Source organism: Tachypleus tridentatus, chromosome 10 (assembly GCF_004210375.1).
Source record: "Tachypleus tridentatus isolate NWPU-2018 chromosome 10, ASM421037v1, whole genome shotgun sequence".
Classification (NCBI taxonomy): domain Eukaryota; kingdom Metazoa; phylum Arthropoda; class Merostomata; order Xiphosura; family Limulidae; genus Tachypleus; species Tachypleus tridentatus.
In genome coordinates this window covers 26460744-26487462 of record NC_134834.1, presented here as the reverse complement: position 1 = coordinate 26487462, position 26719 = coordinate 26460744, and the positions used below count along the sequence as shown (strand labels likewise).

At 35.3% G+C, this 26719-nt stretch overlaps 1 protein-coding gene across 2 annotated transcripts in view; it reads left to right on the top strand.

The window, feature by feature from the left end:
- Positions 1–25871, top strand: part of LOC143228917 (prolyl 4-hydroxylase subunit alpha-1-like) — a 35009-nt gene extending 9138 nt beyond the window's left edge. For both annotated transcript variants that reach the window (XM_076460370.1, XM_076460369.1), the window contains exons 2-14: positions 584–781; positions 1522–1688; positions 3616–3780; positions 5031–5191; positions 6712–6745; positions 8940–9097; positions 9855–10028; positions 13635–13817; positions 17341–17415; positions 18686–18748; positions 19314–19382; positions 23604–23700; positions 25270–25871. In XM_076460370.1, the coding sequence (XP_076316485.1) occupies positions 606–781; positions 1522–1688; positions 3616–3780; positions 5031–5191; positions 6712–6745; positions 8940–9097; positions 9855–10028; positions 13635–13817; positions 17341–17415; positions 18686–18748; positions 19314–19382; positions 23604–23700; positions 25270–25340 (1593 nt within the window). In that variant the 5' untranslated portion in view covers positions 584–605 and the 3' untranslated portion in view covers positions 25341–25871. The remainder of the gene's footprint in view (positions 1–583; positions 782–1521; positions 1689–3615; positions 3781–5030; positions 5192–6711; positions 6746–8939; positions 9098–9854; positions 10029–13634; positions 13818–17340; positions 17416–18685; positions 18749–19313; positions 19383–23603; positions 23701–25269) is intronic.
- The last annotated feature ends 848 nt before the right edge of the window (positions 25872–26719 follow it).

The window sequence follows — 26719 nt, the reverse complement described above, 5'->3', positions numbered from 1 at the left end:
AAAGGGCCAGCATATTTGGTGTGATACGAATTCAAACCCGCAACCCTCAACTCGCGAATCGAGCGCCCTAACCACCTGGCCATGTCGGGCCTTAAAATTCTAAATCAACTAAACACGCCTAAGTGGATTTTTGATAAGAAAAGGAGAATCAGATAGTGTTTATTATGCGTCTGTGATAATCCATTGTGTTAAGAATTTGTTTTGATACGTTTAACTAATTCCAAATACATGTACCATTTTGTAAACAAGTGAGTGAATGCTGTTCATTTAATTTTATCGAATTTATCGCCAACAAGTCAAAGACACCAACAACAGAAGTATCCTAAGCCTAATAATGAAGTATATATTTACATAATAGAGAAGTATAAGTCATTTATCAACGCTTCTCTAACTATTATGTATTTGTAATGCAAAATTACTACCCAATACGTCAGGGAAATGGATCTAATAGTTTCATATTACCACATTTTTCTAACAAACATTACATTTATTTAGAACCTTTTTTTTTTTTCCAATTTACTAGACTCGTAAATAATCAAATAAATTCCACATTTTTCTTATTTTTCTTTTTTGTTTCTTACAGCATTGCGGATGTATTAAACGAGATGAAATTCCACCTGGTGACAATTCTGATCTTCGTTGGTAGTGTTGCTAGGATACAGGCCGACTTATTTGCCTCTACTGAAAACTTACAACATGTACTCCTGCTCGAACGTCAGATGGCGCGAGTGTTGGATGAAGTTTTGAAAACAATGGAGACGAAGTTAGATTATTTAAAAACGTAAAAATAATTGCATAATTATTATTACTTACTAAACTGTTTGATACTGTTTTCTAACAGATAAATAAATGGCTATTTTCTGAATTTTCTAAACAACGTAATTTAGTTACATATATATTATACTTGTTCCATGTATAGGTAACGAAATTCGATCTTCCATTTCTGTAATTTACAACTTATAAGCTACTTAGATAACTTATCACGTAAATGTTAAAAAAATCACATAAAAGTCCAACAAGTCCTGACTTTATAATTTAAGCTGATGTCAGGTTAATCTTCTCGTTGGTTTAGCCTAGCACAGCATACAAACCCTAAAATAAGCAAAAACTGTTACTTTATAGTGTATTGCGAGGACACACAGAACTATCATGTGACAGTTAGTAGGGGTGTGATCACGTGATATTAACTGCAGACATGAGCGTTTCAGAACCTATGAAGGAATTCTTGATATGCCTAAATTAATCCATAAACAAATAATCATATATTCAGTATCAATGGCCGAAAACGTCCGTAATTTATCTTAAAAGTTTTGAGTTCATAAACTTCATTTCTGTTTAAGTTTAAATATTTCTCATATCTAGCAATAAGTAGATTTTAATTAATGTATACATAAGTATAAAACGGAGTGTTACAAAGTAAGCTAACTGGCCGTTCACTACAAGATAATAAGTAGTTGTTCTTTATAAGAAAAAAATCGTCTATTTATTTGGGGTGTTTTTCTTCTTGTATCTTTTGGGCAGCTATTTGAAGGAATACTACAGGTTATCATATGCAATATCAAACATGAGAAGTCATGATGACTACAGCGAGTTCATAGAAAATCCTTTACATGTGTTCCACATGATCAAGAGATTGGCTATTGAGTGGAGCGGTATTCGTCGAATGATGCTTGAGAACGAATGGAATCGTAAGTTAATACAGAACACCCATTTGCTCGGTTTGGTTTGTTTTGAATTTCGCGCAAAGCCACACAAGGGCTATCTGCACTAGCCGCCCCTAATTTACCAGTGTAAGTCTAGAGGGAAGGCAGCTAGTCATCACCACTCACTACTAACTCTTGGGCTATTTTTTTACCCAAGAATAGTGGGATTGACCGAACATTATAACGCTCCCACGGTTGAAAGGTTGAGCATGTTTGATGTGACGGGGATTCGAACGCGCGACCCTCAGATTGCGAATCAAGCATCCTAAGCACGTGACTACGGCGCGAGTTTGTTTTTGTTTGTTTTGTTTTTCAAGTACAAACTTTTAGTTCATTAACTCCGCCATCTCTCGACCAATTTTAGATATAATTGCAGTTTTGAACCTAAGAATCAAACACTTTTTACTGATGTATTTGATCACGCCCAAGTTCTCACAGGTTAATTTACTTTAATCCTGCCTAAAAAAATCTCAATTTGAGGGTCGAGGCCCTGATACGTAATAAAACTGAATCGGGAATAAGCGAGCCCTAATGCTTGGTATTTCTGGGATACAAAAATATAGCTAATAAAAAAGGGGGGGGAAGATCTCATAGATAAATTTACTCTAATCCTGCCTAAAAAAAAAGTCCTGCAGTTATTAAGGATTTCCTTTTGTTGTTATTAACATTGATTGATTGATTATTTGTAATGAAGCGCAAAGCTATACAATGAGCTATCTGTGCTCTGCCCACCACGAGTATCGAAACCCAGTTTTTAGCAGTGTGAATCCCGCAGACATGCTGTTGTGCCACTATTATTACTATTATTATTATTACTAGGAACCTTTTAGCCAACAAAGTTTGGGGCTCCCAAGCATAAATAAATTAGAAAAATTTGTAGGCAGGACGCTCGAATTATAAGTTGAGGGTCACTGGTTCGAATTCCTCTCACACTAATAAACATGCTCGCCCTTTCAACCGTTCAACTTGACAGTCAATCCCGCTATTTGTTGGTAAAAGAGTAGCCCAAAAGTTGGCAGTGGGTTTTACACTGCTAAATTAGGGGCGTCTAGTACAGATAGGTCTCGTGTGGCTTTGTGCAAAATTCAAAGCAAACAAATAAACAAGACAAAATTATTTGAAGAAAAGAAAACAATTTATTATGGAAATTTAAAACTAAATTTTGCGTTATAGAATAAATAAGTAGTGATGCAGCTACAGAAACATCCACTAGTATATTGAATGACTTGTCTTATTTTAACCAATAAAGCGGCCTCGTGGGGAAACAAGCTAGTTTAGTGAAAAGAGTTAGATGATCGAATTATCCGCGAATTTAGAATTAAGAAATTAAAACTAGAATGAAATTCGTGTAATATTAGTGTAGCAAGTGAAGACACTTTAGTGCAATCTAATAAAATGACCAAGGTGGTCAGATTATCAACTCTACAATTTAAAAGTACGAAAATAAATCTAGGGTTAGTTTCATGTATTGTTATTTATATGGCAGGTGATCGGTTTGAATTTCACGAGGGCTATGTACGCTAACCATCTCTATTATTGCAGTGAGAGACTAGAAGAGAGACAACTAGTCAATGCTCATTCTTGGGCTATTCTTTAACCAAAAATTGTGCGAGTTACCATCATATTATAACTTCCCCACGCCTGTAAAAGCTAGCATGTTCTGTGGGACGATGTACTCGGACTCACGAACCCTAAGTTGTGAGTCGAGCTCCCTAATTACATGACCATGTTTCTATGGTTAACTTAATATTACATTTATTCCCTGAATATCTGAAACATTCTCAAATCTACAGCATGTAGTCAGGAATTATGACAATCAAGAGTTGTCCCTGGTAAAAAGCACATTCATGTTATGTTTATACGAAAATCAAAAACATATTGTAGTCTTAGTTTGTTTTCTGTGTCTCTCTAGATGCGGAGGATATTATTCATTCGGAAGAGAATTTAATGCCACATGATGAAGACCTGCAGGGGGCAGCACTTGCACTGATTCGGCTTCAATATACTTACAACCTTAATGCGTCTGATATGGCACAGGGTAGATTATTAGGTATAAATTCAGTCAGTAGACTAACAGGTAAGTACTGATCATTCAAACTTCCATTAATATTAAAATCCATTATTTATATTAATAATTCGTATGATAACAGTAGTAAAACGAAAGAGAAAATTTTAGAAATTAAAAACTATGTAAATTGAAAAAAAAAGATTTAAAGAATTTGTTCACAATTTTTAATTATTTCTTTGCAATTGGTAGTAAATGTGTTATTTATGAAGCACACTATTTTGTTACCATTATTCCAAAAGCTATAACACTAAATGCACTTAAGTACTTTTTCACATGGTGACTGGAAGTTAAAAGAACTTCTTTACTTTTAATTAAGACGTATAAACAGCTTACCAGTTGTGACATCATACGTTTACCTGTGATACTAATGTGTGTGTGTGTATACCATATCCATATAGCACAATGTTGATCACGGTCTTCTACAGATCTCTCCCTCTCTATGTACCTTTTCCATAGAGGACATTGGGAACCATGGTTTCCCGCAGATCACTCCCCCTGTATGTATCATATCCATATAGCACAATGTTGACAACTGTCTCCTACAGGTCTCTCTCTCTCTATGTATCATATCCATTGAGGACATTGGGGACCATGGTCTTTTCTCTGTATGCATGTACCATATCCATAAAAGATAGTGGTGACCGTGGTCTTCCACAGATCTCTTCTCCTTGAGGAACAAAGAATTTCCGAGTTCGATGCGTTTATACATTCAGATAAATTCTTGACGCAAGTCATTCTCTGTCTTCCACAATCTCTTCTTCCTTCACTATTTACAGTTATGATAAAACTTTCAATATCTTCTTTCCTAATAACGTGTTCTAGAAACTCCAACTGTCATTTTCTGATGCTGTTCGGTAACTTCCTTCCGTAATCATCTCTTGACAAAATATCTTCATCTAAGGTTTGACTTTCCAACGTACCTTCAAGACATCCTTTAAGAACCACAACAGAACTGCTTCAGTTCTCTGTTTCACAGTTGATGACATTGTAAAAAAATGTTGATGCATACGTTAAAATTGCTATAACATAACAAACCAAAACTCTTAATTCTGTTACTATAGATACGTTAGTATTTGCTGGTATCTTTGCGGTACTGATACGGATGATTTTAAAATATTTCACAACGTGCATTCACATCTTTGAAATATAAACTTGCTACAAAATATGTCCTAGTTAGTTGTTTCTGTCTATAATACCCCTAGAATTTCTAGTCTAGTTTACAGTATTTTTAAATGTGTGGTACGTATTTCTCAACGTAGCAAGAGATTGCTTGTATCTCGGAAAGCAAGCGTTCAACAATGGCTACTATGGGCATGCCATAGAGTGGTTTGAAGAAGCGATGTCTCGAGCGAAGTTGGAAAACAATCAGACGGCTCCAGTAGAAGAAATTACACCATTTCTAGACATTGCCATTAAAATAGTGGGTTTTAACACTGTTTCTTTTGTTTTCTCACAATTTCAGATTTATAATAAAATACTACATTACATTTTTTTAAATTTTGTTACATCTTAAATTAAAGTTGTTTTACTTGTTACCTATATTTACCGCTTAACAAATCCTACGAATCCAATATATAATTAAGACACATTTATCGATCTTAGTAGCCTAAAATATTTTTCGGGTTCTAATAATCTAACATAAATTACGAAAGTAGCTTGTTTCTCACTGGTGACTTCACTTACAGAGCGTTATAAAATTATAATTATTGTGTTTATTTTTTATTTTGGAAAGTTATTAAACTATCGAATTTTTCACCGAAATAGTTGAAAACTGTTAGCATTCTACAAGCCGGATGTGCTTGTTTTAGCACAAAGCAATACAATACGCTATCCATGCACGTATAATTAACATATCTACGTTAAAACATCTGGTGATCCTTATGGCACCTGTAATTAACATAACACTCAAGTTAAAACATTAAGAGAAACACAGAATGAACGTACTTACACAAACAATTCAAGGTATAAACAGAACAGCTTTAAACATGAATGTCTTTAGTCCACTGTCGCGTCACTCTAAGATCGAGACTAAGCATTCTTACAGAACATAAAGAAACATGGCTGCTTTGGGTTTGTTATTATTTTTGTACAAAACGTATGTACTTAAAGTTTCAAACTAATGTGTGCTAATTATTTTGCTATTCAACTCAACAAAATCCTTGTTTCTTATTGTTAAAGGACTGGCCACTCATACTAATATTAAAATTATATATTTTTATTAAGTTAAAGGTAACTCGTACAACTTAAAAAAATCCATTTTTAACTTGAAAATATAGTTTTCTAACTATTTCAAATACAATCGATAAATGTGATTGGATATTTACCTAAGAACATTCTTATTGTTTTTACCTTGTTAAAAGTTAGGTTTTTAAATTATTTTGTATGTGTGTTTTTATAGCAAAGCCACATCGGGCTATCTGCTGAACCTTCCGAGGGTAATCGAACCCCTGGTTTAAGCGTTGTGTACTAGCGGGGGGCAAATTATTTTGTTAAAAAAATAAAAGTTTCTCTATTGTATTATATAAAAATTCAACATTATTTTATAAAACAAGAGATTACGCCTTTTTAATATTTTATAAAAACACCTTAAGTGTCTGTAATATTTTATGAGAAAGTCTTTGTAGTATTTTATAAGAAAGATATTAAGTGTCTGTAACATTTTATAAGAAAGATATTAAGTGTCTGTAACATTTTATAAGAAAGATATTAAGTGTCTGTAACATTTTATATGAAAGATATTAAGTGTCTGTAATATTTTATAAGAAAGAACTTAAGTTTTTAATATTTTATCCAAACAATAACAAGTTTATGTGAACTTTACATTCACCAAATATTAACTTTGTTCGTTATTTTTGTGAAGTGTTAAAAATTGTCTAATTAATGAAGTATTTAATAAGGATAGAAGAAAAGGTTAAAAAGGTCATTTTTATTATAATTTAGCACGATGATGTCCTAGAAGGAAATCATATGAAAAGTAAGAAAGTATTTTGTTTTCTTTAAACCTAAACACAGAAATCTATTCTTATAGTTGCTTGTCAGTATTGGAAGTTAGATATTTGTGAACCTTCTTGACCTCTCCCCTGAATGTTCTTTTAATTATAAGATAAAGGTCGGAGGTTGTATTCTGACCTCTTTCAAGGTCATGTTCCTTTAGAGTAATCTAGCAAATGTTCGATACGCGGAAAACACTTTCTCTTTGTTTGTTATTGGGCCCGGCATGGCCAGGTGGTTAAGGCACTCGACTCGTAATCCGAGGGACGCGGGTTCGAATTCCCATCACACCAAACATGCTCTTCCTTTCAGCCGTAGGGGCGTTATAATGTGACGAGTAATTCCACTATTCGTTGGTAAAAGAGTAGCCCAAGAGTTGGCGGTGAGTGGTGATGACTAGCTTGCCTTAACTCTTGTCTTATGCTAAATTAAGGACGGCTAGCGCAGATAGCTCTCGAGTAGCTTTGAGCCAAATTCAAAACAGACCAAACCAATTAACACCTTATCAAAGTTTTTAGGGCCCGGCATGGCCGAGCGCGTAAGGAGTGCGACTCGTAATCCGAGGGTCGCGGGTTCGCGCCCGCGTCGCGCTAAACATGCTCGCCCTCCCAGCCGTGGGGGTGTATAATGTGACGGTCAATCCCACTATTCGTTGGTAAAAGAGTAGCCCAAGAGTTGGCGGTGGGTGGTGATGACTAGCTGCCTTCCCTCTAGTCTTACATTGCTAAATTAGGGACGGCTAGCACAGATAGCCCTCGAGTAGCTTTGTGCGAAATTCCAAAACAAACAAACAATCAAAGTTTTTAATAAAGGTACCTCTAAGGTTAGGTCGTAAAATAACATTATAAGTTTGTTTCTTGGCAGTATTTTAAGCACGGTAAAGTTTAGTTCTAACTAAACTAAAGTAAATAACGTACTCAAGTTACAGTGTTTGTTTATCTTTTTTTTTTTTTTTTTAAGCAGGCCTCGCTTAATTAAAACTTAATTAATGTTAGGCCTCAGACCAGCGAACATACATATTTTGGTTTCTGCAATCAGAATTATTTGCATTATTCTAAAACTCCTGTCTTTGAAAAAATACTATTGCAAAAAACGTAGTTATTTAAACACAAATGTTCTGCATGTATTTGCTTGTGTTAAACAGTTATCAATAAACATAGTGATTTAACCACAGATGTTCTGCATGTATTTGCTTGTGTTAAACAGTTATATGCTCAACTATCGTTCTTTCTTGTCTCTTTGTGTTCATGTAGTATTTTATGTAACGTATAGAACTAATCGTATTGGGCAGGTGGGTTAAGGCGTTCGACTCGTAACCCCCGTCGCACTAAATATATTCGCCCTTTCAACCGTGGGGAAGTTATAAAGTTAAAGTCAATCCCTCTAGTTGTTAGGAAAAGGGTATCTCAAGAGTTGGCGATAAGTAGTGATGACTAGCTGCCTTCCGCCTAGTCTTCCACTGCTAAATCAGGGACGGCTAGCGCAGATAGCCTTTAAGTAGCTTTGTGCGAAATTCAAAAACAAACAAACTAATCGTATTTTATAGCTATGCATATTTGATATAATTGTATTACTTATTTCTTTATGTGTAAAGATGTTACGCTTAGTATCAGGATTTAGTAATTAACCTAAGCAGCTGGTTCAATTTTCCTGTTTCGTTCTTTGCTTATTTGGCACCTTACGACTCGTACTCAGAATAAAATAAGTTGCATAATCTTTTGATAACTTTGATATTCTCAGCTCGCGGGTTTGAATATCTGTCCTACCAAACATGCTCACCCTTTCATCTACGAGGGTGTTATAATCCATGGTCAATCCCACTATTCGTTTGTAAAAGAGTAGCCCAAGAGAGGGCAGTATGTGGTGATGACTAGCTGCCTTCCCTCTTGTCTTACACTACTAAATTAGGGACGGCTAGCACAGATAGCCCTTGTGTAACTTTGCGCAAAATAAAAAAAAACAACTCAAATCGCGAAATAGTCTTATTGTACTTAACCCTATCAGGTCTTCGAGATCTAAATCCAGATCCGGAAATTCGCGAAATGGTTATTTTAACTGGTCAATTACCGATTGCTGAAACTGAGAGTAATATGTGTATTATATTTGGTATATTTTTCATGGAGACCATTCGAGATTTAAATTGATCGATTTTCTTTTTCCTCTTTACTGTTCTATAGATTTCGCTTACGAGACACTTGGCCATCTAGTGCGAGACACGGGAAACACCAGACGGCTAAGACAAAATTTGTCGACGGAAATGAAACTTCGACGAACAGATACAGGAAACTTTGATTACGAAAATTATGCAGCTTTGTGTCGGGGAGAAAAACTCCAAGTAAGAAATAAATTAATAAATTAAATTGGGGTCTTCGAGGGGGACTTTAATTACATGAAAAATTTGTGTGTTTTGTGTTTTTCTTATAGAAAAGCCACATCGGGCTATCTGTTGAGCTCACCGAGGGGAATCGAACCACTGACTCCAGCATTGCAAATATGTAGACTTATTTGCCTATCGGAACTGTTCAGTCTTCGTTATGTTACCGCCATTATCAGGTTTTCTTTGTTGCCGGAATTACCTCTGTTCAGTAACCGAAACTAAAACCTACTATAGGAAGGCCTAATAAATTAATTTGAGCAAATAAAACTAAAGGAAAATATTCACATTGTTTTCTTGAGTAGAATAAAAGAAACAGCCTAAAACTTCAAAAGCTCACATCTGCGTACACGATGTTCACAAGTTTTACTAAAAAACTGCACTAATTCTACTGCACGTATTGCAAACAAGTGAGAGTTCGCGTTCCTGTTTATAACTGCGTGCAAACAACGTGTTGCGATGTCGCAAGTACAACTAATGAATTTATTATTAGAAATAAGAAGTTAAATATTCGCCATGGCTTTCCAAAGTAAAGAAGCATAGCACATATTTAAGTATAATAATTTGTTAAAGAAGATATTTGTAGTATGGTGACTATAAATTAGTTAAATAATTGGCCTACTGGTATGCTTCAACCCTTAGCTTACTGGTATGCTTCAACCCTAGCCTACTGGTATGCTTCAACCCTAAATAAAATTTATAATTTTCTGATCCACAGACTCCGAGAGATGAGGTTCATCTACGTTGTCGCTATACCTCACGTGGTCATCCCTACCTCATTTTGCAACCAGTTAAAGTGGAAGAACAAAGTCTGGACCCCTATATTGTTCAGTTCCACGATTTAATGACCAGTCAAGAGGCTGACACTTTTCAAGAAGTAGCTACTCCAATGGTAAGACAGAGAGGTGCCCTGATAGTAAAATCTATTTTGATGTTTATCCCGATAAGACCAACAAAGTGAAACCTCTTCGTTGGTCTACGTACAACATCTTAAGAAAAGTAGATTTAAAATATTTTGTTCAGGAAGGCAAGAAAGGCACGAACACGTGTATATCAAGTTAAATAAACAGTTCCCATGAACCAAAACATTCATTGTTCTTTGGTTTGAATTTCATGCAAAGCTATACGACGGCTATCTGCGCTAGCCGTCCCTAATTTAGCAGTGTAAGACTAGAGGTAAGGCAGCTTGTCATCACCACCTACCGCCAACTCTTGGGTTACTCTTTTATCAACGAATAGTGGGATTGACCGTCACATTATAACGCACCCACGGCTGAAAGGGCAAGCATGTTTGGTGTGACGGAGATTCGAACACGTGACCCTCAGATTGCGAGTCGAGTGCCTTAACCACCTGGCCATGCTGGGCCATTGTACTATGATCTTGTGTTTCTTTGAACGCTTCAGATAATTATGGTTCTTTGATGTTGTGTTTTTGCGAACGAATAACAACTATTATACTTGTCATAATACATTAGTATTAGGTCTATTGCATTTTTAAACGCTTCATTATTAAACTAAACCTTCAGGGTTTTTGTAAGAATTAAAAGAGTGCATTATAATAATAGTATTCATGCCACCTTATAAATGTCACATTTAAGATCCCTTATGGTCTAGATTAAGAATATAGTATTTAAATTTGCAACAAGCCTAATACTAATATCTTATGACAAGTATAATTGTAGCACCCAATTTATGCAAAAATAAATCGCGTATATAAAAAAACAGAAAGAATAATTTGACATTAGGTTTTGTATGTTTAATTTTAAACTCAAAGCTACACAATGGGCTACCTGATCTATGATCATAGTGGTTATCGAACTATGAATTTTAGTGTTATAAGGCCTCCAACTTAATGATAAGCAGCAGTTAGTGACACATTGCTATACAATTTGATCAAGTCAGGCGCTAAAGAAAACTGTGTGCAGTTACATTACAGGTTACGTCACGCCTTTAGAGTAATTAAAAAACCATATATTTAACAACGATACTTCGTCAACATCAATAAGTTTCCTCCACAAACTGTAGAAAACATTATACACACACACCTAGACAGAAAGCAAAATCAACCAACAAAAGTAAATATATCTCACAATTTAAAAAATCACGAAACCATATACTGCTACATACCATATATTCTCGACATCAGCAGAAAAATAACCAACATTTGGCAAAAACAAGTAACAAAATATGACATTCCAGTTAATACCAAATTTATTCAAAAACCAGGCACAAAACTGAGGTCTATACTATATAAAAACTACACTGACAAACACCACACCAACATTATTTACAAAATACAATGTGATAACTGCCACGACTTCTATATTGGAGAAACAAGTAGAAAAATGGAAACCAGATTCAAAGAACACAAAAAGTCACCTTCACACGTTTTCGAACACTGTAAATCAAATAAACACAACATAACCATAGAAAACACTCAAATACTAAATAAAGAAACAAACATAAACAAACGCAAAATTAAAGAATCCTTACTTATACAACAACTCAAGCCAAAAATAAACCAATATAAAGGAACGCCTTTATACCCATATTAATAAATATAATCCAACATCAAATATGTGGTCAGCTGACAGTCAGTTACCTCTTTCTATCTTTGTGAACCTGACGATGACTGAAGAAGGTCGAAACGTTGTTCGCTCCTCTACATAGTGTTTTCTTTATCCATACCAGCCGTTTTTAAACATATAATTTTCTCTACAAGTGGGTTTTCTCATCATCACGGATAATTAAAAACCAGCTATAATAGTTATCTTCAAGGGCGTCACTTGTTGTGGAGCAAATAAGATAGTTGTCCACCTCTGTACTTTTATTCATGGTAAAATAAAATCGCATATAATATGAGCGAAGTTTTCTTTACAAAAAAGTTACACAACGGAAAAGATTGCACCTAATGACGTAACTTTTCTTTAACCTCCTAGAATCCTTCCTTATTAACTTCTATCTAATGGCAACTACTGTTTGTTTCAACTTGCTCTTACCTACAACTCAGATTCAAACACCACACATGAACTACACAGTCACCACTACTAAAGAAGTTTAGTCTTGTTTTAAACTTGCTCTTACCTACAACTCAGATTCAAACACCACACATGGACTACACAGTCACCACTACTAAAGAAGTTTAGTCTTGTTTTAAACTTACTCTTACCTACAACTCAGATTCAAACATCACACATGGACTACACAGTCACCACTACTAAAGAAGTTTAGTCTTGTTTTAAACTTACTCTTCCCTACAACTCAGATTCAAACACCACAAATGGACTACACAGTCACCACTACTAAAGAAGTTTAGTCTTGTTTTAAACTTACTCTTCCCTACAACTCAGATTCAAACACCACAAATGGACTACACAGTCACCACTACTAAAGAAGTTTAGTCTTCTTTTAAACTTACTCTTCCCTACAAGTCAGATTCAAACACCACACATGAACTACACAGTCACAACTACTAAAGAAGTTTAGTCTTGTTTTAAACTTACTCTTCCCTACAACTCAGATTCAAACACCACACATGGACTACAAAGTCACCACTACTAAAGTTCAGTCTTGTTTTAAACTTGCTCTTGTTTAGATTACTGATGAGGGATTATATTTCTCGAAACTGATCTAAATCAGTGACGAGTGACAGATCCAATAATAGACTGGGCCCCACGTTTCTTCCTCTCTGAAAGTTGTTAAATTTAATATAAATAGAAACAAAACAGTTTAACTCGTAACGCTTTGCACTGACGAGTTCAAAACAATAAACTAGTAGTGTTAACGCTGTAGATAGGATTGAAACAGTAGGTTTAAAAACTTTAGCGGACTGCAACTGTCTGTTAAAACACTGTTCTATATTGAGACCTTGAGTATAGAAACCGAAAAGATGTCCTCTTTTCTTTCACCAGGCAGTTGTAGTCCGTTAAATTTTCAAACATAGTAGCATTAAAGCTACATATTATTCAAATATATAAATATACTTTACTTGTTTTTTGTTTTTTTTTTTTTAATTTTGCACAAAGCTGGTTTGGTTTTTTTGGAATTTCGCACAAAGCTACTCGAGGGCTATCTGTGCTAGCCGTCCCTAATTTAGCAGTGTAAGACTAGAGGGAGGGCAGCTAGTCATCACCACCCACCGCCAACTCTTGGGCTACTCTTTTACCAACGAATAGTGGGATTGACCGTCACATATAACGCCCCCACGGTTGAAATGGCGAGCATGTTTGGTGCGACCGGGATTCGAACCCGCGACCCTCGGATTACGAGTCGAACGCCTTAATACGCTTGGTCATGCCGGACCAGGCAACTACTGTTACCAGTTATACCTTGGTCACTAAAAACGGTGATTATTAACCCCTGGAGATGCTAAACTCTTCAATGACGTGTGCTTGGAGTTGGGGTGGAAAAAGACAATAGTTTCCTGTTTCTTTGTATCTTTAACGTTATATGTTATTTTTTTATTAACCATTAAACTAATGTGATTTTTTTAATCCAGTTGATAAGATCACGTGTTCAAGGTCAGAATAACCTTGAGGATGAGGTGTCCACCGTACGAACCAGTAAGACGGCATGGTTAACTTCAAAGGATCACCCCATTGTTGATCGGATCAGTCGAAGGGTCCAGTACGTAACAGGCCTGTCCACGGATGTCAATAATGGTCACTGTGAAACTGTTCAGGTAAAAAATAATGATAACTTATGTCTCAACTGACGAAGTTTTCAGATACTGAACATTCTGAAGGACATATTTTATATATTCTATGTTGTGTATATTTTGTATCCTGAAGGGTTTATTTTTTGTACCCCTGATTCTACAGTATTGTTCACCAAATCTGCTCCTTAACAATGATCAAAATAAAAAAATAGGTAAAATAATATTTATGATGTATGAAACACAAGTTAGAAAAAACTTTTCAAAAAAAGGTTTGTTTGTTTTCATAGGTATCTGCTCAATCGAACCCCTATTTTAGCGTTGTAAATCTGAACATACCGCTGTAATATACTGGAAACTTATTCAGAATCAGTATGTATAAGATATCTGGATAAAATCTGGTATTTGGTTTGCTTTCTTTTGAATTTCGTACAAATCTACACAAGGACTATCTACACTAGCAGTCCCTAATTTAACAATGACAGACTACAAGGAAGGCTTCTTGTCATCACCACCCATCGCCAACTCTTCAGCTACTCTTTTACCAACGAATAGTGGGATTGACCGTAAATTATAACGTCTCCATGACTGAAAGGGTGAGAATATTTGGTGGAATGGAGATTTGAGCCCACGATCTTTAGATTACGATTCAACTGTAACCACATGGCCAGGCCAGGCCAAAGTCTAGAAATAAAATAATTGCTTAGCTTAGGAAATAACAAAATGTGAAATAGAATTCAAAATAACGGTGAAAAACTCACCAAATTAAAAAAATTTTACTGATAAAACACGAAAAACACGTATCTTATAAATCAAGTTATTTTACTTTAGCGACTTTTTAAAAATAAAAAATCTTTTTAGCATTTAATATGGAAAATGTGAACACTACAAAATTAGCCTAAATGCCAGCTAGTCAAAAGTTTAAGACCATACAGAAACGAAGCGTTAATCGATAAGCACGTAACAAAATTTAATCATTTATGCTCAAGCATTAGCGTTCTTAACATCTCCTGTGTTACATTGGGTTAAAACATAGCAAAGGCTAAAAAGTTGACAGAGTTTGAACGTGGCAGAATTGTCGAGCTGCAAAAGCAAGGTCTCTCAACATGTTATTGCTGGTGAGATTGGGCGTAGTAAAACTGTTGTTGTAAATTTCTTAAAAGACCCCAATGGATACGGAAGGAGAATTTCAAGTGGTCAGCCCAAGCAAATTTCGCCGGCGTTGAGCAGGAGGATTCGACGAGTTGTCCGGCAAGACACCAGTCGATTGTCGAACCAGATTAAAGCTCTTACGGACGCAGAATGCAGCCCAAGAACAATAAGACAGCATATATAAGAGAAGAGCTTTAAAAACCGTAAACGTCTTCAAAGGCCACGCCTCCTTCACACCACGAAACAGCTCGGTTAAACTTTGCTGAGAAGCATCAAACATGGGACGTAGAAAAGTGGAAGAAGGTTTTGTTCTCTGATGAGAAAACATTTAACCTGGATAGTCCAGATGACTTCCAACGTTACTGGCACGATAAAATTATCCCACCGGAGACATTTTCTACACGACACAGTTGAGGAGGTTGCATCATGATCTGGGGTGCTTTCTCCTTCCATGAAACAATGGAGCTTCAGGTTATGCAGGAGCGTCAAACAGCAGCTGGCTACATTGGCACGTTGGAAAGAGCATCCTTATTAACTGAAGGCCCTCGTTTGTGTGGAAATGACTGGATCTTTTAGCAGAACAACACTGCAATCCATAATGCCCGCAGGACAAAGGACTTTTTCATGGCGAATAACGTGGTTCTTTTGGACAATCCAGCGTGTTCGCCCAAACTGAACTCATTGAAAATGTTTGAGGATGGATGGCAAGGGAAGTCTATAGAAATGGACGTCAATTCCAAACAGTGCATGATCTTCGTGAAGTCATCCTCACCACTTGGAATAATATTCCAACCACACTTCTGCAATCACTTATATCGATCATGCCAAAGCGAATGTTTTCAGTTATTCACAATAACGGCCGTGCAACTCACTACTGAGACCTCTTGTTGGGCATTTCCTACCCTGTTTGGGACTTCTTTTTGGTTCGGTTTTAAACATTTGACCAGCTAGTATTTAGGCTAATTTTATAGTGTTCACATTTTCCCTCATAAATGCTCAGAAAGTTTTTTATTTTTATTTTCCCTTTTCTTATTTTCATCTTTCGAAGCTCTGCTCAAATAAGTGCTTGTGTCTAACAAAGCAAAATGCATATTTTTTTTTATGTTCATTGGCCTTAAGATTTTGGCCAGCAGTGTATATATTACTATGAAAAGTCCTGGAAAATTCTAAAAGGTTCTCGAAAATTCTCGTAAGTTCTATAAGATTCTTAAAAAATTCTTGGAAGTTCTACAACATTCTAGAAAGTTCTTGAAAATTCTTGGAAGTTCGAGAAAAATTCTCTATCAGCTACTCAGCACTGAATCTACCTGGATTGTTCTGGAAATTGGGTAAATTTAAAATATTCATTACCCAGGTCACAAAAGCAAAGTTTTAAGAGATAAATAAATCTTTTCCATTTGCTTGAGACATAAGCAATTGGGAAATAACATTTTCTACCCAGGAACAATAAAAAGTAAAGATATTTTTACATTGTGTAGTCTATGAGAAAGCTAACTTCAAGGGGTAATGATAATATTGTTTATACTAGAATTATGATTCTAAAAAAACAGCTGATATGAGTTATTATTAATATTTTAAAAGTGGATACCCCGTTTGAAACTATGTCATCATTGAACTTGGTTGAAACTATTGTTTTGGGTTTGTAGTTTTCATGTAATAAACAAAGAAGCAGGAGAAAGAACACAAATAAATTCAGGTTTTTTATGATATTTACAGACGTTCTCAGGACTCAGGACTCAGTCTTTATATGGATATCTTTATAACATGAAACACTGTTTAGTTTTGTATAGTTCTGATGACTTGTTGAAGAGATATTTAAAATAACATTTCAATAAACAATCCGAGCCACAACAAAGGGAACTCCTGACATTTTTATAATTTCTTTTTGAGATTTATCACCATAATAAATATCAAAGTAAAGTATTGGAAGGTAAGAAAGCGTCAAAAGAAGCGATCATTTTTTAATAACTCATGCAATTTTGTCTTGTTTAAAAATTATACAGTTTTAAATACAAACTGTAAATTTTCTATGCATTTCACGGCCGAGAAATCTGTTTATAAATTGCCACATTTATAGCTGAGAATCTTTTAAGAAGGCATCACATTTAGCACATAAGACGTCAGTTGTAGGCTTAGATGTTCCTTGTTACCAGCAAAGTACAGTATGTTAAGTTTATAGAGTAGATTTATATTTAGATCATCTTGCCTAGAAACACCGTGGTCTGACAAATGAAACGTTTTTGTTTGAATTTGTTTTTTAGCTTTGTCGGTCTACGTTCGTAATGTATACTAAAGTAATACGTGTACTCATATGGTGTTTTCATATAAAATGTTTAATTGAAGAAAAGAATGGCCACGTAAATTATATTTATATCTTATTCCTTTTCGTATTTTATAGACTTCAAACTACGGTGTTGGAGGACATTACGAACCTCATTATGATTATTTATACTTCGGCAAAACAGAAGAGCAGGTTTGTAAACGTTCACTATGTTCAAAACATTTTTGTATCCTACAGAGTGCATAATTCTTCTCATGATTCATGGTATGCTGACGTTTTACTGACATCAAAACATTACAAAGTGAAACGTTAAGCATGTATTATGTAACGCCATTTTAATGTCTACTAACTGCCTGACAAACAAACAAAAAACACTATTGTAGAGTGGTGTGAGTCGTTAAAGTAGACGACCCTCTCAAGGCGACCTTTTGCTCCCTTTCTGAGAAACTAAACTAAATTACAGTTAATAGTTATTCAACACTACGTTTTCTTCAGATCTACCCTCTGTTATAGTCGATTTTCACTCTTTCCTAAGGAAGGATTCTGAGTATTAGTTTGTAATTTTAAAATTCAACGCTGGTTTTCGAATCCTAAATGCTATTCCTGTACCTGTCGCTCTCCCCCCCAAAAAAAAAACATGGTGCCTAACCAGTAAGGTTGTAATTCTAAAATTCAACGCTCGATCCTTGCAGCGGGCTCAGAAAGGGTAGCCCATCGTCAACAAGCAAATCTGTCTTCAAAACTTTTCAATTCAAATGAAAAAATTACAATCTAGTCCTGGTTTAGTTTAGTACATACATAATTTGTTCAGTAATGGAGAGCAGACCACGTCTCAGGATACTAACATTACTATCCTGTAAGACCAGAAGTACACCAACAAGTAGAGTAACGTGATCCACGTTAGTACGAAAACTCTTGTTTTGGTTTTCTTTTAATTTCGCGCAAAGATACACGAGGGCTATCTGCGTTAGCCGTTCCTAATTCTGCAGTGTAAGACTAGAGGGAAAGCAGCTAGTCATCACCACCCGCCGCGAACTCTTGAGCTACTCTTTTACCAACGAAGAGGGGGATTGAACATCACATTATAACACCCTCACGGCTGAATAGGCGAGCATGTTTGTTGTGACGGGGACTCGAACCTGTGACCCTCGGATTACGAGTTGAGTGCCTTAACTACCTGGCTATGCCAGGTCACGAAAACTCTTTGACATTTTAAACATAATGGCCCTTAGAAAAGATATGATGTGTATATTTTAAGTTCATCTAGGAATACTGGGGAGACTATAGATAACACAACATAAAAATCTAATACAAAATGTTCATCTGTGTCTTGTATGGTAGCCTGTACCGAGAAGAAAATATGAGAAAATAGAACAGGCAAAAATCGATCATGTTTTATAGACTGAATTTTGTTGGCTGACATGACATAAAGAATTTAAGATTTTTCTTTTTTGGGTTTTAGAGAAAATTTATACCGCCAAACGAATTAGAAGTGGGAGACAGGATAGCAACTCTCATGTTCTACGTAAGTACCAAATAATATGTGTTCGCTAATGATTTTAAATATTTACAAATATAATGAAAAAAATCATTTTGCCATCTCAGTAAACAAAGGTCTCTATATATACTTTCTGTATGTTTTAGATATAATAACACCATCTATTGCTTCTTTAGAACTAAGTAAGTTTACAAACAATTCAGTGTATCATAATCGAGAAGTTACAGTTTTGGATCAAAGTGGAATGTATTATAACAAAGTTTAGAAATACGGCAGTATCAAAGTCCATTTCTTTTTCATGGACCTTTTGGAACTGCTCAGCCATTAACATTTACATCTGCGTTATTTCTGAACTTATGGTTTTATATAAAAGCATTCCGCTTAATAGTTATGTGGTCTTTTGTGGTTAAAATATTGTTAGTTGATTTTTGAGGTTTTAACGCCAGAGGGAGAATTTGAAATAAAGTTCTATAACTAAAAAAATATTTGATATTATTGTATTTTTAATATTTAGTATAAAACTTTGTTTTCTACATCATAAATGTGCTGGAGCGTAATGAAGATTTTGGTCTATTTTTAACATCATTCTCAGTTAACCGATGTGACAAGAGGTGGCGCTACCGTTTTCCCGAAAGTTGGAGCAAGTGTTTGGCCTTCAAAGGTAAGCATACCATCTGTTTTATTTCAGGATAAGGTTTTTATTACTACAGAAATGCGTTTTTTAGCCGTTACAATAGTTCGCATTCATTAAGCCTAATAGGTTTGAGTTTATTGGCAATTCTGTATGTAAACTATATGTTTGTTTCAACGCAATTTATATCCATCACGGGGAATTGATCCACGGAGTTTAGTTGTAGGTCTGTAAGAACTACTACCGACTCCATGGAAAACATCCTTGTAATTAATTTGAATGCATCATTTATCGAAACGTGACACCTGAGTTTCAATTTGCATGAGAATGTTTTTCTATGTGTAATAAATTTATATTATATTAATTATTTATTTTATTGACCCCTGCTGGTACAGCGCTAAGTCTACGGATTTACAACTCTAAAATCAAGAGTTCGATTCCTCTCGGTGGGCTCAGCAGCTAACTCGATGTGGCTTTGCTATAAGAAAAACACACATACACTCTTCCATGTTTATTTTATTTGTCAAACTCCTGGTGGCCTGATGCTATGATAAATAAAAACAAAAGTCAAAAACTGTTAGATTTTTACATTTAAAAAACTTGAACGTAATTCACTCTAGAGAATACGTCGTAAAATGCCAACTATAAATTATTGTCACATGCATGAACTCACCATAGCAACTGTGAAATAACATTGCGATAAACGTCATGCTTCTATAAGTTTCTGTATTGAGCCGCGGGAAGATTCTTGAAGTTTAGGTGTTATTAAAAAGAAAAAAAAAAGTTGAAAAATATAAAAAGTTGAGAAATTTCTCCATTGTAAATACAGGACACACTGGCGTATTTTATTACCAAACACTGACTTAAATATGTAGTTTTTGGGATCGTTATGATAATAGATTTTCTAATCAACCAATGCTCACTTTTCTTCACATAAAATCTAATACGTATAAAATAATCTAATAAAATATTATTTTTGTCTCGAGCTTTATTTCCGAGCCATTTCACGCACACATAAATTCTACCTTGTGTTAGTAGGACACTAAAGTATTTTTCTACCTTGTGTTAGTAGGACACTAAAGTATTTGTGAGACAATGTTTACAAGAATCTTCCAACAACAAAAATGTACAGTTAACATATACTCTAATGCTCAGGTAGATATTTTAAAGACTGGAAAAGTTATAAGTGCTTTGGAAGTGTTAGAAGTGGTTGACACTTTTACTATTCTGAAAGAAACATCTCGTGTCACTTCAACAGTATAAACAATTGTATTCAATTTACAATAGAAATAGAATCTTATTGGAAACAATCCATTCTAGGTATTTTGTTTCATAGACAACAAAGTGAAAATTTAAGTTCGTCTACTGAAACACCAGAATGTACAAAAATATTTTTTTTTGTAATTTCCATCGTCCTAGTTCCTACAAAACTAAAATGATACTCACGAGATCTGAACGTCTTTGCCCAAATTAACCAGATTTGATTAATGAAAGAAAACCAGCTTCTGATAAAGGTAGCCCAACCGTTTTATTGAACTAAACAAAAAATATCGTTTTAAAGCTACTACAGGCACCTGATGGTTTGTGTGAAAGACAAACTAATAAATGCCGGAACTGTTTGTCGACCTTGCACAGGTTTGTTCTTGTTTCTTATTACTCACAAAGCTACAAAGGGCTAACTATGCTCTGCCCACTACGGGTATCGAAACCCGATTTCTAGCTCCGCAGGTATACCACTCTGCCACTGGAGGCTGGGCTAACTTTAAGTCTGAGAGCTTATAAAGTTAAAAGACCGGCTTCGATACCAGCGATGGGTGTAGCACAGTGTATGCCACTGGGTCATTCTGAAGTATGCTGAGAAATACTTTATGGTGAGACATTACATACAATAATGAACAAAACCATTATGTTACATTCTTTCAGATCTACATTTTAGGCTTAAGGCAGCACATATTCTTACGAAAAATCCTCCCTTCAAGTCGAAAAAATAGTAAAGTTATGGAAAACGAGTAACAAACTTAACGCATTTTCATGAGTCACGACACACTCTATAAAACCAAAATATCAGATCATCCGATAAGTAATTCCCGATAATTTAATACAGAAAGTGCATCATCATTTCTGTCTTTGTATTTAGCTTTAATAACTAAAATATGTGTATAAAAAAATGTTCAGACAAATAAAAGAAACTAACCCAACTCCACTGTTTCAGATCATTAATCAAATAAACCCTTATGAAGATGGATGTGTCTGAGGAGCACATTAGGCATATAATGAGTTTTAAAAAGGCAATAGGTATATATAATGCTTTACGAGATTAAAACAGGCAATACTGCAGCAGAAACTACACAAAACATTCAAAGTGTTCATGGTGTGGAGTCTCTCAATGCAAGAAAATGTTGAAGGTGGTTTCAGGAGTTTAGATCAAGTGACTGCAGCTTAAGTGATGCGCCACGTTCAGGTCGTCCTGTTTAATTTAATGATGACTTGCTGTTGGCTGCACTTGATGAAGATTGTGTTGTAACAGTTGAAGAACTAGCACAGAAGCTTAATTCAACCCATTCAACAGTTCACCGTCATCTACAACAGATTGGAAAGGTGTCAAAACTTGGAAAATGAGTCCCCTATAATTTGACAGCAGCCAATCTAAGAACATGAGAGGACATTTGCACTTCTCTGCACTCTCGTGAACGTAACTCACTTTTTTGTACAGGTTAGCGAATGGAGATAAAAATGAATATATTATAAAAATGTTAAGCATTGCAGACAATGGCTCAGTGCGGGTAAACTGGCTAAATCACAGCCCAAAATGGACCTTCACCCTAGGAAAGTCTTGTTAAACGTTTTGTGGGATATTGTTGGTAGGATCCACTTTGAGTTGTTGCTACTTAAATATTACGATTACATAAGAATTCTATTGTCAACAGTTAGAGCGCTTAAATGTTGCACTGAAAGAAAAGAGGCCTGCTTTGATCAGTCGTAAAGGTGTTGTGTTACACCAGGATAATGCATGGCCCCATACAGCAAGGATCACATCTTCAAAGATTGAAGAGCTAGACTGGGAAAAACTTTCACATCCTCCTTATTCTCCAGACCTTGTCCCATAGTTTGCAGAACTATCTTGTTGGAAAAGAGCTTGGAACATGAAGATGTCAAAACTACCCTCTCTACGTTCATTTTCTACAAACCACAATAATTTTACAGAAGTTACATTCAGAAGTTTGTGAATCGTTGGCAGGAGGTAATTTATAATATTGAAACATACATTATTGATTAAATGGCATTAAAAGCGTTTGAAATCCTTTCTCTTGTTCTGAACTTAAGGGATGACCTGATAGTGTAAACAGATAAATATATTTGGGTGGAAGAATTGGTGCGTGTATGGATTCAACGTCATCAACAAGCCAGATATAACCCAGTACTGTTTATAAACTACACACACACACATATACCCACGTATATTTGTATGTGTATACATCTGATTTAAAAACAGCAAAGATCTAAATCTCTAACTGTTGATCCAAAATAAATCGTTCTCAACATGTTCCCTGGTGAGAGAGCTGTAAGTCTTCGGATTTACATTCTAAAATCAGAAGTTTGATACTCCTTTGTAGACACTGCAGATGTGACGTTGCCTTTAGAAATCACATACACGTTCTCAGCATTTCACTTCCAATCGACAGCATAGGTAAAACAATCAACCAGTCGTTTGTTTGTTTCTTAAATTATGCGCATTGTCCCACGAGGGTTATCTACGCTAGCCGTCCGTAATTTAGCAACGTAAGGCTAGAGGGAAGGCAGTTAGTCATCACCACCTACCGCCAACTCTTGGGCTACACTCTTAATAATGAATATTGAGATTGATCGTCTCATATAACACATCCACGCCCAAAAGGGCGACCATGTTTGGTGTGAAGGGGATTCGAATCAGCGACCCTCAGATTACGAGTAGAGCGCCTTAACCATCTGGCCATGCCGGGCCCACCCAGACCAATTGCACTAATTTATCCTCCCCTTAGGTGAGCTCCAGACAGAGGTACAAGTGTAGCTGTACCATCAAAGTACCGACTGTTATCACCGTAATCGTATTTAAGCTCCTACGGTGAATTAGATCAAATAGAAGCCACACACTGAGAAAAGAAACTGCCGAAAACCGTGTGAGAGGTTTTAATAATCCGTTTTTAATGAAGCTGTTGTAAAGTTAACCTTGTCTGTTGTGTTACTGAGAACGTTTTTAATAATGTATCGTAGGGTTCTGCAGCTTTCTGGTATAACCTGAAAAAGAATGGTTCAGAAAACAGTTTGACTCTTCATGGAGCTTGTCCCGTTCTTTATGGGAGAAAGTGGGGTAAGTAGCAGGACACCACCAGGTGGAGTAACGAAGCATTGAAATAAACCGTTACTAAATCAATAGAAAATCTATGTATTGGAGTATGATATTATTAACGTCTATGTACTTCTTCGTAAAAAATCTGACAAAAGTAACATTTTTAACTCTAGACCATCTGGGTGATTTTTGTGCACTCTGTTTTAAAACTCTAGAAATAAACAGTTTATGTATTTGGACTTAAGCTCAGTAATATATATATATGTGAAAATGAAAAGTTTTGGATACATTTATGCACTTTTAATGACAAAAAAGAGTCGTTTAGAATATTTTAATATAAAACTGTAAGTTTTTAAACATAATTGTAATAATTAGAGACTACTTCAAACACAGAAAATATGATTTTAAGCTGCAACATAATGGCTCAATGAACGGCTCGAGTTTTTTTAATACAAACTTTTTAAATTGATAACTCCGTCATCTCTTGATCCATTTGAGATCTAATTACAGTTTTGGACTCAAAAGGTCAAACCCTTTTTGATTGATTGACCAAACCTAAGGTCTCATAGATTAACTTACTCCAGCCCTGGATTAAATAATTTAAAGTTCCACGTGTATTGGAAACTCTCTTTTATTCTATTATTATAGGTCCGAAAGATTTATGACAAGAAATAAAAAATTTAATACCAGAGTTCTGGGTTTAAGTCGACAGGTTGATATTTAACAATCGTTTCACTTTACGTTTTTGTAGAATCAAAGTTTAACTTTTAAACTGTCTGGTAAGCCACATGACAGCAAAATCCAATAAAACGTATCTACATTCAATTTTTAGTTTGAGCGTTATTAATTAAATAAGAAAAATAATTTATGATTTACGTGCATTAGATATCTCGTGTATCGTTTAACAACGGTAGCTAATCACAACGTGAAGGAACGATGGTTAATTTTATTTTGTGATGGTTATCTTTTAACCTGTTCAGTGCCGTTAACGAGATAACTCGTCCAAGCCGATCGGTAACACAGTGCCACGGACGTGTTAATCCATTTTCAATAATATATAACTTCAACGCCAGATGTCAGCACCATTCATGCATTTGAACTACTTACAAATTGTTTCACTTTCGATCCAAAATGGCGTCACGAAAAAAGTTGCAGAATGAAGAAGCATTAGAGTTGTATTGTAGCAGCTGAAATACTTGGCAGTCAACAGGGTAAAGTACATAAAGAGATTGAAACTTAACAACAATACTTCTCAGATCAGCTTCTGCATGAAAGCAATGAATCATTTTATATTCGCATAAGAATTGTTGCCCGAACAATTTTAATCATAATATATTCCAGCAAACTTATTTTTTAAAAAGTAAATAATAATGATTTGTCTTCTTCCAATATTTTTAATTGGATATCTCACTGTATTAGTTCATAGCAAAGTGATTTTGCACATTTATGAGCATTGAACTTTATCGATTTTCTATTGAAAGTTTCAAACAGAAACTCTCACAATGGTACATACCAACCAATTTATTGTAAAGATTTATAATTTGACTCACGAGTCATTAATATATCATTTCATTCCTTTTTTTTTTACAGTGGCTAATTACTGGATCCGAGAAAAGGGTCAGATGCTTCGAAGACCATGTAGCCTGAACCAGGAGGAATAATTTGGGTCTTTATTCAACCCGTTAACTAACCCACTGTAACACTGACGATCAATCAATATACATCAGTTTATATTGGACTACTGAAACATGTTTAAACTTATATATTGTGTAAATCTGTGTCAGCCCCAGATTTTCAAATTTATAATTTATCATCCGACTGACCTAGTAGTTTACCAATGAATGATATTATCGTATACCTAGTTTTTTGTTTACTGATGAATGGTATTATCATATGCTTAGTTTTTCGTTTACCAGCCTGAACTTATTTTCTCCGTCAGTTATAGCTTCAGTTGGTACTTTACGATATAAGTGCATTTATTTGAATTAGCTAAACGATTTGAACGTTTATATAAAATTCACGTGTATTTCTGATTGCCACTCTAAAGTTACATACTCTCTTTACAAATGTTCGCTTTTCTTTGGCTGTCCGTGTCCGTCCTGAACATTTCTCATCAACGTGCCCATTTTCATAATTCAGTTTCTTATTTTTCTGTGTACAAAAATGGTAATAATAAAGTTACAATACGTGAATTCAAAGGTTGAGGGTGAGCGCTTTGATATTTCATACTATTATGTTTATGTTATGAACAATCATAACACTATAAAAATAGTACAGTTTACCAATTCAGATTTATATTAACCACAAATATGATCGTGAAAGTTTTTCAGATAACTTTAAAAGTGCACCAAGTAAACCCAAAGAAAGAGTGGTCATAATACTCGGGGCGACCTATAGTTAGTTAGTTAGTTTGATTTTGAATTTCGCACAAAGCTACACGAGGGCTATCTGCGCTAGCCGTTGCTAATTTAGCAGTGTAAGATTAGAGGAAAGGCAACTAGTCATCACCACCAATCGTCAACTCTTGGGCTACTCTTTTACCAACGAATAGTGGGATTGACCGTCACATTATAACTCCCCAACGGCCGAAAGGGCGAACATGTTTGGCGTGACGGTTATTCGAACCCGCGACCCTTAGATTGCGAGTCAAACGCCTTAACCCACCTGGCCATGCCGGGCTTTCAGATAACTTAAGAAGTGCATAAGTGCATCAAGTAAACCCAAAAAAGAAAGGGGGTCATAATACTCGGGGCGTACAATAGTTAGTAGCATTAATAACTGTTGTACGCCCCGAGTACAAAACTTCGATATACGATAAGAATGACTGTAAATGGAAAGAGAATAAAAGACGAATTGTTTTTTCTGTAAAACTAAGAATTATTGAAGTGAAAGTGAGGACTATACAACAGCCATGTTAAAAATATTTTTTCATCTATATTTTTTGCATTATTCATCTAAACTGTTAAGTTGCTTCTGTAAGTTCATCACGCCTTATGCCTCTGAAACATTAAACAAGTTGTAACGTTGTTGTTGCCAGCTA